Here is a 21,268-nt window from a genome sequence, read left to right as displayed (position 1 = left end):
ATGACTGCACATAGTTAACTATGTCATGTCCTACAATATGAGAAAAGGATTTAAGAAATCTACTAGGACGAGTATAGGGAATGTAGCAAAACCCATCAAATATAAGAAATCTGGTAGTTAGTAGTGCTTTTGGCACCTCCTGAATGAGGCAGCTCTGTTTCCATTATCTGCAACAGAGAGTGTTGTAGGAATTGTCAGTTAAACTAGTTTAAATTGTTATTCCTGTTGAATTAAAATGCCTAGATAGCAAATTTTCAGTGAATGTTCCTTTTCTTCTAAATTAAACTTGTCCTAGAATCTTTAAACTTTTGAGGTTGGAGAAGACCTCGTGATTTAATGTATGAGAGCTTTCCTCTGTTGAAATGTAAAGCTGAACATAAGCTCTTGCAGCTCAGGGAAATAGAGCTAAATAATTTGACTTGTTAATGTATCAACATTCACTGTTTAAAACTTTGCTTTTCTCCAAATTGTGCAAAAGTTTATTCAAGTGCTTATTCAAGAGGCTGTCACACAGAGCGTGCCTGGATCAGACTTTCCATGTAGAAGATGTGATACAATTACTCCACAGTCTGAAAATCCTACTGCTGTGCTAAAAGCTCTCCACAAGCTCCCTCTCACAGAAATAGAGATAAAGAACAAAACCATTGTTTTTCCTAAAACAATACCTGGTCAAAGCTCAGGTAAGAGGAATTAGTTATTAAATATAGCATCTGTAGTATCTTGTGTTCAGAGGCTTCGTTTATTGTATTGCATGTTTGGGCACTTCGGTGCCTCTTTTTTTTTTTTTTTTTTTTTTTTTTTTTTTTTTTTTTTTTTTTTTTAAGTTCTCATGCAATATAGTCATACCTTTTTTTTCAGATAGATTTGCTAGCAGGCAAATCAGTTGCTGGGTTTTTTAAGCCACTCTGATGAATGCAGTTACACTGTGCCTGGGATAAGAGAGTGTTAAAAGGTTACTGTGTCTACTTGAAACTCTTTTGGCTCAATTCTCATATGCACTTATGTCCGTAAGATGTGAGACCAATCTGTCTGTGTTTAGCAGGGAATTAAATGCTCTTCCTAAAGACAATAGGCATATCAAGCTGTAAGGCTGCCTGGCCTTGTCTTGGAGAATAGTGATCAAGATGAACGGTGTAGATAATGGAGTCTGAAATGCTTGGTCTGTACTTTTAATTCCAGTAATGCTTCAAAGTCTCAAAGTAACTATGGAACTCTCACTCTGTTATCTTGTTACCAGTTTTTTTTGACTTTTTTAGGTAATGAAGGTTTTTTTAATGATCCATTGACATCAGGGTTTTTTTCCTTGAGGACTTTCAAGGCTCAATTTATCAATTATATCTGAGGTTCTTTTTTTGCTAAAATTAGGAAAGGATTGTAATATAATACTTTGGTGTTTATAAATTTCCTGTATAATGTATGTCTGCAGCTAAACTTTAAGTGCTATTCTAGACTCCTAATTCTTGCCAAGAGACATGTATTTAGATGTATGCTGAGTAACAAAACAGGTTTTTTGCTACAATTTTTGTTTGGTCTCAGACTGGAGTACTCTCAGTGTTTTGTCTCTGAATGATCAAATAATGTCTTGGGAAGGAATTTAATATCTTTCAGGGGTTTTTGGTGGAGTCTAAATTTGTTGTGTATAAGCTTTTACAAATTTTATGACAGTGTGCTTTGTTTGAGTCTGCTCTTGAGATTTGTTATAATGAAAACTGTTTCCACTAAACTTGTGCATCAAGAAACATAGTTGCTGCTTAACTCTTTTCATCAGAGGTACTTGAACAAAGGTGTTTAGTATGGTCCTCTGATACTTCTTTTTTAGAGAATTACCTGGAAATGGAGAACAAAGGGAATGAAAACCTGAAGTGGACTTTGTCATCTTTTGCACCACCCTATACTAAAGTAAGTGAATGCTTTCACTGGGAGTTTTATGCAAATCCCTGGATTTTATTTTAACTTTTCTCTTCCTCTTGTTCTGTCTCTCCCTGCTGCCTCTAAAGAAAGAATATATATTTGAGCATGACCTCAGCTCAAAACAAAGGTTTTTTTTCCTCTGTCCATATCAGGGAAATATTTTGCTCCTTTTTTTCGTCCCTAATGTGTTTCCTGACTGTGAATCACTCAGTGCTCAATGGTACAATTTCTGCTTCACATACTGCTTTACAGAGTTTGCTTGTACTCATACAGTATCATCATCCAAAATGCATTAAGTAGTCAAGCATAAATGAAAGATAGGTGTCTTTTTTTGGCTCCAGAATGCCAGACTTGTTCCAGGCTTGTGCTGCTGAAATTGCACTGTACATGGGATTTTTGTAGAAATTTGAGTTAGGTCAAGGATATTTTGATTACAGTGCTGTTGCCTGTGCCTAGCTGTTGATATTTTTAAATGCTTCCCTATTTTTTTGTTAGTCTGAAATGCTGTGATGATTTTGGTTTTATGCTAGAATTATTATTATGGTTTATTGTTGTGAAACCATGAAAAATGGTTATGTAGTGCTCTTACCAGTACCCCTGGACTGAGTATGTCATGTTCCAGCCAGTGCACCACTACTGTAAGTCAGTTGTTGTAGTAACTGGATTTAGTAGTTTCAATCTTTATTAATTTTCTTTTAGGGAGTCAATATCAATTTTTCTTTTAAAAGCAGCTTAATTGGGTGTATTTTCCTCAGTCTTCTGCAAGGGGGGGTTGTGTGGGGGTGTATTGTGTGGTTTCAGGATATTTTTTTCCTTTCCCTTCTGAATCTGACTCATAAATTTATTTGCAGGATGTGGATGGGAGTGGTTCTGTTTATAGGGTTCTTTACCCTGCTTTTGTATTTTCCCGTGTTTCTGGTACTCTTGAAGTTCATGGACAAGAGAAGGTAAACATTTATAAATATTTCAGCATATTAGTGTATCCCAATTGGAAAATAAGATCTTAAATGGGAAATAAGTTTTATTTGATAATGATAAAATGTTGGCTTTTCAGTATTGGGTTCTGGAGTGTATCAGGTAGTCTGTATTAGCTTAATTCAGCAGAGTTGATTCTAAGAATTCATGCAATCAAAGTAGTTTCATTTCAAAGTGGTCGTGTGTTTGTGTTACTGTTTGGGGATTTTTAAGGACAAATTATTTTAGAACAGAAAATGATTTTAAATGTTTTGTAAAATTCCAGAAGAAAATGGCAAATAATTCTGGGTTCTTACAAAACCTGATTCCTTTCCTTGAAGCATTCTTGCTATACTTGTTCAAGAACAGTTGTCTATTCCTAGAGTTGGTTTCATTTGACTTACAATTTTATCTCCTGGCCGGTAGAGGGATTCATAACCACAATTATAGAGCACATCCAAGGATACACTGAATGGATTTGTAAGGGTCTTTCCTGCCTCATCCGTTCTCACAATGCTACTCCAGTTTTATCTTTTCATCTTCATTAACACCTCTCTTTTCATTATTATGGATAATTATGACATTACTTCCATAGAGATGCAATTTGTAATCTATTTACAAGAATAAAAAACTTATTCCTGTCCAGTTTCATAGTAATTTCATAATATTGCAAGCCATTATTTGAATTTACACAATTGTATTTGCCATAGCAATCCTAGTCCAGGCCTATTTGAATAACGTTTACATCATTGGCATGCCAGGCTGTGGACTGGAGCTGATAAGGTACAGTGCTATCATGATTGGCTATTTTTTTTGCAGTGGATATGATGTTTGGCTAATTAGATATAGTTGTAGTGGTCTATTCTAATCTGCTGCACTCTTCTTCCCTCAAACTCAGTTCTGAAAACACTGCAAGTTTATTCTTGAATTGACCTGGTATGGCACTATATGGAGACAAGCCTTTGTTACATAGGTGACCTTTAGGGATGATCAAATTCAGAGCTGGCAAGATGGTTTAAGTTTCAGGTCTCCTCTTAATTGCAGTACAGTGTGCTTACAGATTTGGAGCTGGAGGAGTTGAGTTGTTCACAACTTAGTTGCCAGATGAAGGAATTCTTTTTTCAGGTGCACGCATTTCCCTTCCTGGTCCTCTTTCTCTCCATTTTACTAAGAGAAGTAACTGCCAGCACTTGCTGACTTTACTTAAAGCAGATTATCTGAACTCAAATTTTGTTCAAAATTGCTTGCATAACATATTTAATCTATTTTTTTTCCACTTGTGGGCAAAGGAGGACTAGCTAGTTGTACAGTTTTCTGCAAGATCACCTGCGTGTGCCATGTGTGTTCTGTAGTGTGTAAATTTTGTGCTGGCTGAACCAGAACTTTGCACAAGTAAAATTATGAACATTCTGAAGATTAGTAGTGTTCTGCGAATTTTTTTTTTTTTTTTTTTTTTTTTTGTAGATTGCTGTAATCTTTTCACCTAGAGAGAGAGGAGATTACTCCCAGTTCTGGGACCTTGAGTATTACTCAGTTGAAAATCCGAGTAGGAAACACAAATTAAAATTGCAGCTTTCCGGAAATGTGAGTACATAAAAGCTATAAACACTGTCTTGAGTGCACATTTTTTATAACATCTTGATTTTACTATACACTACTCTTTCATATATACATTGCTGTATTCTGGAAAAAATCTCAACTCTGCTATTATTTTTGCTGGGCTAAATTGTATTTTTTTTTCTTGTGTTACAAAAATACCTTTTTCCTCTTCTTTATGTGATAATGCATTTTCTTTTGCCATTTATGATAGAAAACTTTATTTAGCTCAGAGAGAGTAGAGATGAATTTACATTCTAGGAGAATTGTTTCTGTAGACAAAGATGTTTCTATGGGGTTTTTTTTTTGTTGTTTGTTTTTTGTTTGTCAGTTTTATATTTGTAAATAAATAGTGAAGTAACTGACCGTTGCTGTAATACATAACTCAGTGCAGTTTTGGCATTTTCAAATATCCATCTTGGAGGTATAATAAATATCTCTACTAAAACCTGCTTCAGTATTTTATGAGAGTAACAATGTAGGTGGCGATAATTGTAAAATTTATACATAGGAGTAATTGGGTTTGAGCTCTTCTTTGCTCCCCTGTTGTTCCTCAGCTCAAACTTTATGCTAAGCTTTGGAAGAAGTGGGCTGGGAATTGCAATTGGTTTTCTGTGCTCTCTTTCCTTACCTTGCTTTTTATCCCATCTATACAAGAGGAACTTACATAGGACAGAGGATTTATTACCATAAGGAAGAATTAATCCTAATGATTAGTTAAATAAGCTGAATGTGAAGAGCTTTGTACATTCAGAATGGCATGTTTGCTATCTATGCTTTGCTGTCCTCTTCAGAAGGTTTGACTTGATTTTCCTAAGAAGTCCACACAAAGATTTGGGATGTTTCTTTGGAGTACTAAGCATGCTTCAGTAGTAGGAACCTTACTTATCCTTCTTGCTGAGGTACCTTACATTTTTTTTTGTAGGTTCTTTGTTCTTTCCAAATTAATTGTGTTGAAAGAGTACTTATAAAAATTTGGCACGAGACTCCTGTATAATATTTTGTTTTAGAGGATTTTTTATTAAGCTTTCATTAAATTCTTTGGTCATAATTTTCCTGAAAATGAGGAAAACATCTAAATCATTTATCTTTTTAAAGCTAGTTGAAATGTGGAGAAGATTAATTCTTTAACAGAACTCTAGAATTTTAAAGAAGTCACTTCTTAAAACGCAACTACTTGTCAGAGTTGTGTAAATCTTTGAGCAGCATAACTTGATATTAATGTATTTGAACTACTGTGTCAGATTTGTTCTTGATCTTTTTCAAAGCTGTTAACAATTAGATCCTTGTAGCATCTCTGCACATGGGGAAAAAAGTTTGTAGAAAATACTCGAAATGCATGTCATGATCATTTTCAGAAAAGTTTGCAAAGGGAGTACTGTATTTATCAACTAGGTATACATCTGTTCAGAAGAGGGATCAACACAACATTTAGAGTGTTTATAGTGTTGCAGCTTTTAGTTGAGAAGACAAGTGAATCATAATCTATTATCTTCTTGGGATCAAGAGTTTAGGCAGTGTTACTAAAACTTTAAAAAGGACTTGGAATCTGGTGGTTTTGCTGAGGCAGGGGGCTACAGCTGTGGTTAATGTGACTTTTGATAGAATGAAGTGGGAAGAGTGACTGACTGTCATTCAGAGTGACTGAGTGGTGTTTATTTATAGCACCACTTCAGAAGAAATGAAAAATTTGGGGAGCTTAGTAAGGAACTAAAAGAACAACATTTAGTTAGGAAAATCAGTGGCACACCCTACTTTAATCTTTTTCTAACAAATTAATTAACTGTAATTTTCATTATGCTCTTCATGTGTTTGCAGTCCTCACCATTGGAAACTATAGTCAGGAATTCAGATCATCACGTCTCCTAAATGAGTCCAAGAGACAAAGAAAGGAGGGATTCTCTCTGTGCTCTGCAGCCCCAGCCTCTCTGTGCTGGTCATTCAAACTTAGTTTTTTCTTTTTCCTGAGGAACATTTGTTCCTGCTGCTGGGGGCTGCTCCGGGGGGCTTTTCAAAGATCATCGAGCCGAGAATCAGTATTGTGCACAGGAGTCTTGGGCTGGTATTTGGGTCTAACTATTGGTCCCTTCTGGGTGAACTAGTGAGCAGCTGCCACAAGGCTGAGGCAGCATCTAAGTCCTGACTGCTCCTTTAGCATGTAGAAAGTTGAGGACTTTGTAAAGAACCCCCTGCTGTTTAAGATACTACAAATGTTGAATTAATGCATTTTTTTAATTTACATGGCTTATGTACTTTAAAAAGTGAAGTAATGTACATCAGTGACATTAAATACGTTTAAAAGTGTCAGCATCACAAAGCTGCATTATCTTTGTGTATCTCAGAAATGAGAGAAAACCTTTTTAAACTCTATGAGCAGAATAATTCCAGTTTTCAAGCTACACAAATTTCTGTTTTCCTGAGGTGTCTTTGGAACTGCAGCACTCCTTTGTAACGATTTGGAGTGTTAATGTACTGCTCTTGTTTGAAATAGCAGAAGTCAGTACAGGCTGTGGTAAAGCAAGCAGTATTTCAAGATGCCCGTATAAAGACTGGGGTAACTTCTGATCGTTTTCCATAATGCACCTTATTCTCATGCAGTCAACATCCCTTTTGATAAATTAGAATTTGAATGATAACAGAGGCATGACGCCCATTATTTTTGACTATGTGGAAAAATAAAAGCTCTTGAAACAAGACACATGTGCAAATCCTTTCGTGTCTTTATTAGGTTCTACTGGGGTTCATGAACAGGTTATTTGCAACTGAAAAATATATTCTTTAAAATTGAATTTTTTTTAAATGGCTGCTGCTATTTCTGACAGACTGATTAGCAGCTCTTTCAATAGAAGAAATGAATGTCTAAAAGACAAGTTTGTCATAGCAGCTCTATTGAAGATGAATCTATTTTTTTCGTCTTCCCTGCGTCAGGGAATCAACTGCTTGTCTAAAACGTCAGCACCATTTCAAAAATTGACATAATGTTGTACAACCATGAGTGTAGGAGGTTCTTTTGATTCTTTAACTTTGTTTAAGATGTCGTGACCCAAGGGGACTCCAAAGAATATCTGGCAAGATTAATAAAGCAATGCAGAATTTGAAGTTGTTATTTGTCCAGTTATTCCCATTCAGTGATTTGGTCTCCTTGTGTTAGAATACCCTAAATGTGGGTCTTGGTGGTGGTAAATATTTTGGCCTAATTTCTGAATGCAGAAAATTCCATATAGTGCGTTACGTGCTTCTCCTTCTCTGGAGAGGCCTTTCTTTGAGAAGGATGTGTTGTTCATAGTACAAAATTACTACAAAGCTTTTTGCTGTTTTGAGAATTCAGATTATAATGCTGACTTATGTCTTCCTTTTTTCTGAGCAGTTGTTTAGCCAACTTTGGTTGTTCTTGAGGCATATGGGCATAATATCTGCAGAGGAAGTGAGGGTATTTTGGCTTTTAATAAAATCTTGGTTGCTTGCAGCCTTTTTGAGATTCCCCCTGCACTGCTAGTTTGTGGTGAAGTGTCTTGTAATAAATAAGTATTTGTAAAGCACAGAAGCCTGTTGACGTAGTCCTCCTAAGTAATTGCTTCCATCTCAATGATCCAGACTCTCATGTTTCTGAAAGTTTATTCTTTAAATAAAAAGTCTTGGATTGAGTAAGGGGGATGACTTACATTCCTGAACACCTAAGTACTTTTGAACTGAAGTTTACAATCTTCTCTGGTTTTGCCAATAGAGTCCTAAAGCAGAAAATACAACACCAGTGAAATCTTCTCCAAGTGCCCTTACAAAAACTGAGCTTCCAGTTACACCAGAAAGGAAAGCTTCTGCTGAAGGACAACCAAAAAGAATAAGGTATGTATGGACAAAACCTGACAAGAGCGTGTCTGTGGCTGGGTAAAAGGGTGTGGGAGTAGAGTCTAACCTCACAACCAAAACCTTTTTTACTATTGGGACATCTGTGTGGTGGAACAGACTTCACAGAGAGTCTATGCAGGCTCTGTCCTCAGAAGTTTTTGGGATTTAACTGGACAGCTTATTCTGATGTCACATCTGACCCTGACTGGAGCAAGAGGTTGAACTAGAGACCATCTGAGTGTCTTCTGACCTGAGAGATCCTATGATTCTATGTTAGATAAGCAGGTGTAAAAAACAGATTTGCCCAAACCTCTTAGTGACTTTGTATTGCTCAGTCTTCCATGCTTTTTCTTTTCAGTTCAGTTTCTAAGTTGTCTAACTATGGTATGCTGTGGTAAATGCACTGGTATTGGTGGTAGAATTTTGTGTATACTTTTTGTATATTTCCCTTTTGGACGCCCCAATTGACTATGAAGTCAATTCTGAGAAAACCACAGTACTGCATGTCTTAATCTTGCTGTTCAGTCTCAAGTTAATTGTCAGTTCTTTCACTATGGGATGATGTGAATATGGCAAGAGAATAAAATGTTTGGTTAAACCTGCAGTCTTTGATATGGCTCTAGGTCTCTGGTAAAGCATGTGGGGAAAAATTCAGACTGTCAAAGTGCATATTAAGTAAATTCCTCCATATTTATGCCACAGTGATGCTTTTGTTATTCTTTCTGGCTAAAATATCTTGCCTATAAAACTTAAGGTGAGAGAGTCTATGTTTTCTGGATCTTTCCCTTTTTCCTGATTTATTCTCAGAAAATACACCTATTACTTCAAATAATACAATCAATATACACAGATCATACAGGTCAGAAATGTTAATTTCTTAAATCACTTTTTCAAATCAGACAAAAACTGGCCATTCAAGGAGTATATGCCCCAGAAGACGTCTATGTTTTTCCTCTAACCAGAGTTGGGGAAACATGCACATTAAAGGTCCACTTGCGGAATAACTCCTGTATGACACACATGGTAAGTTTGACAGACTTAATCTTAAATAGATACTTGTAAATCCTTTCAATTGCTCAGGTACACTGTTCTTTTCTCTTTTATTCTTGACAAAGGTTGCAATAGTACATGTCTTAGTTTGCTAGTTCCAAAAGTCAGTACTTGAAGAACTTTGATGTGTAATTTTTTCTTTTTTCATTTTGTCTGACTGAATAACTGAGTGTATTTGTAATATATTAATAGGAAAATATGGTAGTTTGTCATAGTTTGCATAGGTTTGTTATTATTCTGATTTACTGATTTTAATTTTTTAACTTCATTAAAATATTGAAATAAGATTTTCTCCTTACTGTTCACAAATGTGGGCATTCTTTATTTTTAAATCTTGAGTCTGTCTAAAGCTATATTTGTAAGTGGCTTGATTTATTTTACACGTGTCATAAATTGAATGTGATAGGGTTAAATATAGAGCACTTTTAAGCATTTTGTATTAAATTACAGCTGAAATTTGTAAATCCCAGTGAGCCTTTCTACATCAAGCACTTGAAATACTCTCTAAGGTGAGTAATGCATATGCTAACATTCTCTCCTAACAAAAAAATTAACCAAGTAATTCAGTAAGATAAAGATCTTCTGTATATGTACATTCCTAAAATGTACATATAAACAATCTGGATGCTTTTGTTTATAGTTATTGGTTTGGGGGGGGGAGGGTGAGGCTTTTTTGGTTGGGTGTTTTTTGTGTGGGTTTTTTTTTTTCTCTCTCTCTCTAATCTCTGTTCAAAGCAGAATGAGCCCACACAGTTACTTCTACATCTGCCAATTTCTTCCCTGCAAATTGTTTCTAACAGTGCTGCTGCTTTTAATGTTAAGCCTAATGCTTCATGTAACCATTTGGCATGCTGTGCACAATCAAGTCATTCCTTCCATTTATACTTTCTGCACAACAGACCAAGCAAATTGCCTTCATCATGCTTCTAATTTGACAAACCTGCAGAGCTGCATCAAAGGTTCTCTGCAAACACAAGGTTTGGGCAGCTGCTGGAATTGTCTGGTGTCATACCAACTATTTCAGCATTTTACTTGCATTAGAAAACCAAAAAAGTTAGTAATAGCAATCCCTGAAAATAAACCCAGTCATCTGTGGTGTTCATTACAACAAGTATGTGACAGTAGTATTAGTCATCTCTTCAAGAAGTACAGCATCTCACATGCTCATCTGCAACAGTGGGATTGTCAGGAAGCAGAAATGCAACCATTTCATTAGAAGTGATACAGCATACATTCTCAGTGTTTAAACAAGTTCCCATTTTAAACACAGGAAAGCTGAGGGTATAGAGAGCAGAAATTGTGAGCAAATCATAAATGGAGTTAGATATTCTGCCTCCTAATTTGCTCCACGTTTATCACAAGGACAGGGCTGTAGTGGTGTTAGCCACAAGTATTGAAGGTATTCTTCAGGCCACTTCGCAGTTTCAAGTGTTGTAACTCCTCTTAGGTTTGTGTTATTACTTCAATTTAAATGTCGTCTTTTTATTAAATATTTCACATGAGATGGCACAGAGGGTTTTTATGGGGGTAGTGACCAGGATGGGATCTGTCTAAATAAAGGCAACTCTAGATCTGTCTGAGACTGTACAGTAGCAGACAAAGGACAGGATGACTTGATTTAGTCATCCTTGACAAAATCACTTCACTGGAAGAGACTTTGATATTTCAAAAACATTTTTGAGGAATGCTGTAAAAACTATTCGGTATATTTTCTGCAAGAGAATATGAACTCCTACTGCATTTATCTAAAGCAGACTTAGCAAGTTTAAAAGCCAGCTTTTCCTATCTTTTAAAGAAATAATTTCTCTGAAGTCAACATAATGGTCTCCCATTTATGAGCATAAAGCACAGAAGATTTGCTTGACTTAGATGCTTTTTAAAAAGTGTTAAAACTGTTTTAAATGATTTTTATTCTAGAATAGCATCAAGGAGGATATCAATTAAACCACTGGTAACTGTTTCCTTCTAAACTTGGGCATCTTAGGAAGTAATATTCAAAACTAACTGGATGAGAGTACTCTGCAGCAACTTGGAATATGAGTCTGTAAATAAGAGTATGAGAGTAGAAAGTACTATATCTACCTAGTTTTTTGCCAAAAATGTGTAATGTACTAAACATGGTCTATTGCATGCTCTAAATTTTGAGGGCCAAATTTAAAAGTAATCCTGCATAATCAAGTTTTAAATCTAGATTAAGAAAGTGAAACTTTGTATCGAATATCAAGAGTCTTGACCTGCAGAATTTGGTGTAGTGATTTTTGCTTCAATTGGTTATTCCATCCCAAGTACCAGTGCATAGCACTGCTGTGGAATTCTAAAAGAGTTCCATTTGTTGACAGACTAGATTTTTTTTTACTGGAAGGAGAATACTTTTAACAATATGACCCTTAAGTTATATAAACATATGAATTAAGCATTTAAAAAATGGCAAATTTCTGTTTCTGGAAGTATTACCAGGTTGCTGTGCCTACTTAAAGCTTGAAAGCAAAAGTGTCCTGATTTTATTGCTTTCAGAAGCCATCTGATTACAGGGTAGTATATGTTCTAGATACTACTAAAAGGTAAAGCTCTTTGTTGAGTTGTTTCCTTCACTAATTATTTTTGTTTCCAGTAGCCACCCCTTCTGGGTGTCAGTGGTCACTGTTCATTGAGGAACCATCTGGTTACTATGGCTTAAACTGGGCTAACTGCCCATACTCTTCCTTTTCAACTTATTCAGTGTTGTTTTGAGGATTAGAGGATTAGTTTGTCTGTGAAGCAGGCTCCAAACATGCCTGACTTTTCAGAAATACCACTTGAGTCTGGTGCAACAACCTGTAAAGGCCATGCACTATTCAGAGACTAACTGAAGTGCAGGCGTAGTGGAAAGTTTGAGATAAAAGGAGGTTTTTTTAAGAGAAAGAGAGTTAACTGCAGCAGAATTGTACTTGTCCCGAAACTATAGTTTCTGATTACTGTACTTCAGAAAAATCTTCCAGGTTGCTTAATTTCTGAGAACAGTTATGTTATGGAGTAGCCCAAAGAGGTGTTTTATCTGAAGTCTTAACCTTCCAGTCTTGTTAGTCAAGAAAATAGCTTCTTTCCCTTTGGGTAAGGAAGCAAGTGTGATGAGTCTTATCTTGATTGTGAGAAATCAGCTGACTGCTACAAATCAGACTACATAATGTCTGACTTACTCTGCTTTTAGGGAAGAAAAATAATATGTTTAGCACCCACCAAATGGGCACCTGAATTTAGAGATGAAGAGGAATTTAATATAGCTGTCATTTGCTAAGAAACTGCTCTGCCTCGGTACCATTGAGGTCATATGGTACATATTCTGGAAATTAGTGTTTCACAGCCAGATGTGGCCATCTATTTGAAAGAGCAATGCCTAATTTACTGTTAAGTTTTTGATATAGTGTAAGGTTCAGTATGGTTATGTTATTCTTTTTAAGTAAGTGTTTTGTAATACATCAAGGAGCACACGTATATTATTTCGGACATGATACAGACTTCTGCATCTCTTCTGGCTTTCTACTGAATTTATTTTTACTTCTGTAAATTCTCAGGTAGCCTAGTTATATGCAGCTTCACACTCTATTCCTACTAAAATTTTTATTTTCTAACATAATGTATGTTACAGATTAAATAGTAATACTCATGTCCTTCACTTTTAAAAATTGATTTCTTTCAAAATGAGCTGAGTAAATATCTTCAGCCTGTGTATCATAGATGGTTAAAAAGACAGACACTGCCAAATTTGTTATACAACACTTGGCAGTTGAGTATGAGACATGAATTTGATTGTATTTGATTTGATTGTATTCCTTTAGCGCACTGTTGATTGTAGTTCACTAAGGTACAATTACCTGATGAAAAAAATACAGTACCATCGCAGTCTTTATTCTAAATGTGTGTACTCTTATTTGATTGACTCAGATGTTGTTAAAAAAAAAAATAAAAATGCTGATGTGGTTACTTCAGCACTAAGGATGATACTAGCAAATGAGAATGGTGTGTAGGGCAGGTATTATGATTTCTAATATAGGTAAGGAACAGAATAAAAGGGTAGAAGCACAGACTGATTATGATAGGTTGGGTTAGTGTAGAGAAAAGGAGTATGAAAAGATAGGAACACAGTGAGAAAAGGTAGGGGAAATAAGCATATTCTAGAGGACTTTGGATAGTACTATACACTGTTAAGGAAAGAAAACTGAAGATATAGTAAAAGCAAACAAAACTGTCTTTTCTTTTTCTACTAAGTGATGCTGTTCATAGTTCCTTATTTCAGTATGTGCCTGTTACTGCTACCTGTTTCAGTGCTGGATATTTCTATTGGATGCCATGGAATGCAATAGACTGCCACTCCAAATTTTCAGTTATTGCTTGTACAGCTTATCTTTTTAAATAATTCAGTCTAGGCTTTTGACAATTAACACAGACACCTGTTATTTGGTATGTTTTTATGTAATCCAAATAGGAAAGGAATTACGTTAAAACAGTGTAAAATTTCTAAAATGCTGTTTGAGGATGGGCATACTGATTTACAATAATTCAACAAAGTATTTCTTAATGTAGAAGCAATTAGAAGTAATGGAAATTAGTAGTTTAAAATGCATGGATTGCAACAAAGAGTTGGAAATTTTAGTGTACTTTTGTGATGTTTGAAGGGAAGAAATATAGTAATTCTGCTCCAAATAAAGTTTATGCACTGTCAGTATTGCCAAAAGGCAGACCAAATTTATCAAGGTAAATGAGCACCAATAAAGTATTGTATTACTTTGTGTCATCAGAAGGAAAAAATGACCTTGAGGATCAAAGTTCTTCAGAAGAAAAATAGATAATCAAATCTATAAAAATAAATCTATAAAGTTAAAAAAAATCCATTATAAAACACTATAAAAATAAATAATACAGGTGAAACATACCTAAACTTGATGATCCAGTGACATCCAGTATACCATTTTGGTGAAAGTCCAAACTAGACCTGAATTTGTCTGTCAGGTAGTATTTACTTGTTTATTAACAATGATTAATTACCTTTTTAGAGCCTATCATTACATCACTGTGCCAGTCCAGTTCAAGCCAAAAGCAGAAGGAATGTTTGAAGATGTCTTCGTTGTGTTGACAGCCAAATACAGCCCAATTAATATTCATCTCTATGGTAAAGCTATTGCAAAAAAATAGTCAGAACAGTTTTTTAACTCTTTTTAAGAATTTATAACAGTTCATACCATTTAAAATATTCAAAGATTTGCTACTACATTTCCATACTAATGTCCTACTTTTTTTGCCCTGTGATGCTGCTGTGATGAAAAGTCTTCTGTAAAATAAATTACGGTGCTTGTTTTACAAATCTGTTTTGATAGTAAAGACATTGAGAAATAACATTGTATGTTTTCAAGTTATCATTTTTTAATTTATATTTCTGCACTTTTAAAGCAAATGGAAGTTTTGTATTTTTGCATTTATTGGAAATAGCTAGATACTGATATATTTTATTTTAAGCATTGTAAATTCAGAAATAAAATTTATGTGTAAACAGTTGATCTTCTGTGATTTCTGTCTGTTTTAGAGGATTCTTTGCTGTAGGCAAGGAATCAAGCTGCCTCAATGCTAAATTTTGGGGGAACTGTGAGGGAACAGAGGGAGGCATTGCAGTCCAGGAGCTGACCTGTTAATATCACATTTCTGTGAGGTAATGCTGGGATCTGAGAGTCAGCCCCTGCTGTTTTACACAGTTCAGTGGCAGGCATAAGCATTGTTTTTAACTCTAACAATGTGAAAACAATGTGAATTTTAACATGAGCAATAGTGCCTTCAGCCTGCCAGAATTATACATCTTACCCAGTATTCTGTCTCTGAAAGTCCTACAAAGATGTTATTTTGAGATATGACGTAAGCCTTCTGCTTACTGGTTCAATTCCATTTCCTCAGAAATGGATGAATAAGGATGGGAGCTGGAATGGAATGCCACCTGTGCCTTTTTTTTTTTTTTTTTTTTTTTTCATTTATTGGCAAAAGTGAATTTACCTGTTCACATTTTTTGACCCTTTTGACACTGTTTCCACAGCTTCACGTGGTAGTCAGCTCTTAAAGTTCATTGTATATTCTTCTAACAAAATCTGTTTTTTCTGTGATAAACTGGATTATTTCTGATTTGAGTACTCTCCAGTTCTTATATTGTAGGAGTCATTGAACAACAGTTCCACCATCCCCTTACCCATTGTTACCATGCCATAGAATCACAGAACAGTTTGGTTGGAAGGGAACTTTAAAGGTTGTTTTGTCCACCACCCCTGCCATGAACAGGACCAACTTTTAACTAGACCAGGTTGTTCAGAGCCCAATCTAATATGACCTGAAATTTTGTTTCCATGGGTAGGATGCCTTCTGCTGCTCTGGGCAATGTGTTCCTGGTATATAATTGGCTTTCTGGGTTGCAAGTGCACATTGCCAGCTCATGTGCAGCCTCTCTCTCACCAGCACCCCCAAGCTGTCCTTGGCAGAGCTGCTCTTGGTCTCTTCATTCCTGTGAATGAGAGTGGAGGTTGCCCCGACGCAGATGCAGCCCCTTGCACTTGGTCTTGTTAAACCTCAGGAGACTCCCATGTGCCCACTTCTCGAGCTTGTCCAGGTTCCTCTGGATGGCATCCCATCCTTCAGGTGTGTCAGCTGCACTGCTCAGCTTGGTGTCTGCAAACTTGCTGAGGGTGCACTCGATCCCTTCTTCATTAATGAAGGTATTAAATAACACTGGTCCCAGTATGGATCTTTGAGGGACACCACCTGTCACTGGTGCCCATTGGGACTCTGAGCCATTGATCCCTACCCTCTAGATGTGACCATCCAACCAATTTCTTAGCCACTTAATAGTCCACCCATCAAATCCATCTCTCTCTAATTTAGAGAGGATAGTGTGCAGGACTGTGTCAAAGGCTTTAAAGAGTTAGATAATATTTGTAACCCTTCCCTTGTTCACTGATGTTGTCACTCCACAGGAGAAGGCCATCAGGTTGGTTAGATAGGATTTCCCTTTGGTGAAGGATGCTGCCTGTCTCAAGTCACCTCCCTGTCCTCCATGTGTTTTAGCATGGCTTCTAGGAGGAGGTGTTCCATGATTTTCCCAGGCACAGATATGAGGCTGAGGGGTCAGTAGTTCCTGGGCTCCTCCTTTCTACCCTTTAAAAAAGGGGGTGTAATGTTTCACTGGGCCTTCACTATCATGACTTTTCAAATAATCATGTTTGTAGCCTTTGAGCTCTGGCTTGTATTTTACTTTTGTAGCATGGAGCTTTATGGCCAAAGTTGCTTTAAGATAGAAGGGCAGGTTTTTGACAGCATTGTTCTGTCATAGCATATGTACATTGTTCCCTTTTTCAGGTTGGTAGGAGTGTGAGTAGGAATTCCGTTTTAGTAGGAGGTTGTTGGTGTAGCAGAATTTTCAAACAACTGAAACATGAAAAAGCAAGGAGGAAAATCTTGGAAGTTCCCTCTGCATTGCCTTTGGTATATGCCATCAGTGTTAAGTAAAAGCATACTAAAGCTGCTGTTTCTCAGCAGTCTGGAAACCAGGAAGGGGAGATTTATTAAAAGAAATTAGACTAGAGATAAGAAGTCTTGTCACCTCTTTATTATCTCAGCATGTAAGTTCCTGTCTGTGAGATACTGTGACAATGTTCCTTTTGCCCCCTTTCTGCCAGATGCTCCATGTTTCCTTAATTGATGTGATGCCTATGTATTTCTGGACACAGAATTGGAATAGAGGGACTCTTCTCCCTGCTGCCTTACCTTGAAAGGCTTGGCTGCTTCATTTGAGAAATACCTTAGTATACAAAAGACTGTGTCTGTTCAGTTTTAGAAGCACAACTGGGAATCTCTTCCAAAGCTGGAAAAAAGACTAAGCTGCCTTTGAATTACAATAAGAAGCCCTGACTTTGGATAATTAAATGTTTGGTGTAAATTCAGAATTGTCTTTGTGTTCTGTGTCTGTGGTAGGCCTGCTGTCTGTGATTCTGTTCACACTTCTGTTACGGGCTGTTCTTGAGATGAGAAGAACTGGGAAGAATGGTTATGCATTTTTTCCTTATATTTTCTCCTGGGTTGGTTGTAAGGGAGGAAAAGGTTGCAGAATTTGCTGCTGTGGATTAAAAGAAACTGTGAACTCTGCTTGTGTGCATAAATATGTAAATATATACAGGTGAAACATACTTAAGTATGACCTGTCCTCATTATCCAAGTGAATCCTGATTTGCAAGTGATGTGAATTATTTTGGTACCTGTTTGTAGCCCACTGTGCTGTTTCACTCCTAATAATGACTTTCTTTGCAGTCACTTCAAACTGGTTCCATTCCTACTCCACAGAATGAGATTGCTCCCTTCTCCCATGGTTGCTTTTTTATGTAATAAACTTCTGTAGTCAAGATGATGTTGCTTTGGTTTGTCCAGTGCTTACAGTGAAGAAGTCCTGATTTCTGTCTACTTCTTTTAGGGATACAGAAAAATTGAACAATTCTGTCCAGGATTTGATTAAGATTCTAAGCTGTAATACTTTTAATAAAGTAAGCAGAATTATATATATATTATATTATATATACTTTAATAAAGTAAGCAGAACTTTAGGTATAATTCTTTTCTCACTTTGATCTTTGACAGCTTTGAAACTTTTTTTCAATTTTCTTGTGTTGTTGGATGCAATCTTTTGTCCCATGCTGTCAAGATTGACTCAAGTGCCCCAAGCAGCGAACTTAAAAACATCCCAAACAAACCTGAAACTGTCTTTTTAATTACAGTTATCTTGTTGATTTTAAAACCAATCAGAGAGGAAATTCGGAAATAAGTTATTTTTAAAAATTCATTAAGTGTCTAGCACTGAGGATGTCTGTGTACCTGTTCAACCTAATTGGGATATTAGTAATCATAATTATTCAAGAGCTTTGTAAAGTTTTCACATCATTGACTACAAATGGAGCTATAATACATTCCGTACACGTGCTTTAGTGTGTTTTGGAGATTGTTGCCCTGGCATCTGAAACTAATTAGTGTTCAGAAAACCTTGTATAGGTGCATATCAAGGCCTGGCTGTCTAGAAGATTATTTTGGTTATATAAAAGCTTAAAATGGTAAAGAGAATTTTGTGAGTGTTTTTTGATATACAAAGTAAATTACTGAGGGCAGTGCTGGCCTTTTGAAATAGAATACTAAATACTCTGGGTATTTCTGTTGTAGGAATGCCTGATAGGTAACATGCTGGTATATTCTTGCCCCTATGATTTGTGGAGGAGTTGAGGGGCAACAAAGTTCACCGTGAAGTTAGTAGGTTATGTATCTTATATATGTGAAGCATGTATGCTTTCTATGTTGCAGCATCTTTGGAAATGAGAAAAGGCATTCTGGGAACAAAAGTCCTTGGAAGCCAGTGAGGGAGTGGGCAGGTGACATAATATCCAATTGTCCCTGGTACTATAATTGAGTATCCTGACTTTTAGTTGCAGCTATCTTGTTATACCTTGTTTCAAAAAAACCTCCAGATAACAGAAGTTCATGCCTTACTGCTTTCATTGTATAGCATAAATGAAGGATATGCATCTTTTTATCCGAATGATAAACATCAAATATTTGGGTGAAGAATCCGCTTGCCTGCCGTGATGCCTCATATTCAGTAAGAAAGATGTCTGTAACTAATTTTTTAAGTGGTAGTGTTTGCATCATACCAATTTTCTCCCCAAATTTTCCAGTTAAGCAGAATATTGTTTCTAGCTTCCCATTTGAAAATTTGAGTTGGCATTAACAGCAGAAATTATTTTTCTCACTGTTCTTATAACAATAACGATTTTTTGCCTTTAGAGCACTGCATTAGTTCACTGATATGTTAAGTAATGTGGAATTTGCCTTACAGGTTCCTATGAAGTGGTAACTTCAGGTGCAGAATAAAGAAGTGTTGCAGGCTGGAACATAGTGAATTACAAAGAGGATTTTCTTTAGACATTTTATTAATTTGCTAAAACTGCTCCTGAAATCTTTTCAAACTTAATGCAATGTGCTATATCTATGCTAACAGCATAAGCACCTAACTTGCAGCATATGAAAGTTAAGGTAGGAAACGAAAATTCTGCTTTCAATAACATAGTGTTTGACCACAAAGCTTTCCTAAGCATATCCCTCAATCCTGGATGTTTTATTTTTGCTGTATGATTGTTGGAGGACAATCTTACATGAGCACTTTTTAGATGTAAAATTAGATGGATATAATAGACTTGGATTAATTTTCTGTAAATATTATCTGATCATCTGGATCAGAAATCAGAAAACTGGATACTTGGGTGGCATTTTTTTTTGGCTCTAGACATCTCCTATATGAAAATGTTGGTTTGATTTTTGCACCTTTTTTTTTTCCATAGGGGAAAATATGATAGTCAATGCTGACAAGCTGAAGTTTTTAATGTATAAATACCACTTAAACCCATGGAATTTTAAAGTATAAGACTCTTTATAAAGCACTCTAATATTTTTCCTGATTAGTGTATTCATCACTGCCATTGTACTTGGCAATTATTTGTAATACCGTTCATGTCTTTATGGCTCAAAATGCTGGGTTCTGAGAGTTTGTCCTTGATTCCAGGGTCAGCTTGTTGTCTGGGAATGACATTTTCAGGTATGTCTTTCCTCACAGACTCTCATCTATAGGCACCTGCCTGAATCTGACAGTTGAGCACCAGCTGGGAGTTATGACCCAGAGAAGCATAAAAGGGCTGGAGCGAGACAAAATGATCCATCAAGTCCTGCTTGTAAGTCAGGTCTCCAAACATGCATTTTCCACTCTATAAATTAAAAATTAAAATACTAATGGGTGTGCTTTTGTATTCATCCAACAATTGGTTCATTAGGTAGGTATGTACAAAGAGGCTCTGCTTGTCAATGCTGTTTGGCTCTAAAAGGAGGCAAAATCGGTAGGGGTTAGGCTGGTCGTGAAATGCCCCCCCACTCCTTTTACCTTCCTTCATGTTTGTTCTGGGAGGCTGGCGGTAGGTAATACTCATCCTGCATAGAGCTGGTTTGCATTGTGAGTGTTCTGTCACCAGTCACAGCTGTCAGGTATGTCAGTCATGTAGTATTGTGGTGGTGTCAGAGACATAATCAGAGAGATTAGGTGGACACAAAGAGCTCTGAATGAGGTGGTAATTGCGTTCAGGGGGAAAAGAGAGTTAAAGAAAGAAACTTTCCTTTCTCACAAGATCCATTAAAGAGGTGACAGCTAATATATTAAAGCTGGAACAAGATAATTGTGGTAAGAATCTTTGTGTGTTCTCCCTAAAATGCAATGTGCTCACAATAAATATTCAAATGCTTATTTTGTGTTGTGAATACCAGATAACCATTTACAGTGAAATGCGACCTCTTTCAAAAAGTTTAAATTCATTGCCAAGAATGTTCTAGGAACAGTTATAAAACTCAAAAGGAATATTGGTGGTATACTGAATCACAAAAATGCCATCTTATGAAAGCTTCTTTGCAGGGATTTTTTTCAGATTGGTCTAGTGGAAAAGAAATACTGAGATGCCAGCCATGGGCTGTGCTCTTCCAGACTTTGCTCTCTTTGAGTAGTACTTGAATAGTACCTCTCCCCCTCCTCTTTCCCACTTTTTTTTTTTAAACAGACTACTTGAGTATCTGTTTACATTACAAATTTGCTGTATTGATGCCATGCTTCAAAATTGCTACTTACCCTTAAGATCCAGGAAAAAAAATTCCCTTCCCTTCCCTTCCCTTCCCTTCCCTTCCCTTCCCTTCCCTTCCCTTCCCTTCCCTTCCCTTCCCTTCCCTTCCCTTCCCTTCCCTTCCCTTCCCTTCCCTTCCCTTCCCTTCCCTTCCCTTCCCTTCCCTTCCCTTCCCTTCCCTTCCCTTCCCTTCCCTTCCCTTCCCTTCCCTT

General features: G+C 36.4%; 1 protein-coding gene across 1 annotated transcript in view; it reads left to right on the top strand.

Moving 5' to 3' along the window:
• Positions 1–14,861, top strand: part of CEP192 (centrosomal protein 192) — a gene marked incomplete at its 5' end in the record, with an annotated part of 58,528 nt that extends 43,667 nt beyond the window's left edge. The window contains 8 exons of the mRNA XM_083859023.1: positions 479–680; positions 1,820–1,899; positions 2,763–2,858; positions 4,330–4,449; positions 8,186–8,304; positions 9,207–9,330; positions 9,808–9,866; positions 14,388–14,861. Of these exons, the coding sequence (XP_083715149.1) occupies positions 479–680; positions 1,820–1,899; positions 2,763–2,858; positions 4,330–4,449; positions 8,186–8,304; positions 9,207–9,330; positions 9,808–9,866; positions 14,388–14,526 (939 nt within the window). The 3' untranslated portion in view covers positions 14,527–14,861. The remainder of the gene's footprint in view (positions 1–478; positions 681–1,819; positions 1,900–2,762; positions 2,859–4,329; positions 4,450–8,185; positions 8,305–9,206; positions 9,331–9,807; positions 9,867–14,387) is intronic.
• Positions 14,862–21,268: the final 6,407 nt, after the last annotated feature.

The sequence above is a fragment of the Zosterops lateralis genome (assembly GCF_965231275.1).
Source record: "Zosterops lateralis genome assembly, chromosome: 1".
In the NCBI taxonomy this organism is placed as follows: Eukaryota; Metazoa; Chordata; class Aves; order Passeriformes; family Zosteropidae; genus Zosterops; species Zosterops lateralis.
Note: the sequence above shows the minus strand (reverse complement) of the source record. Positions and strands in the feature narration are given on the sequence as shown.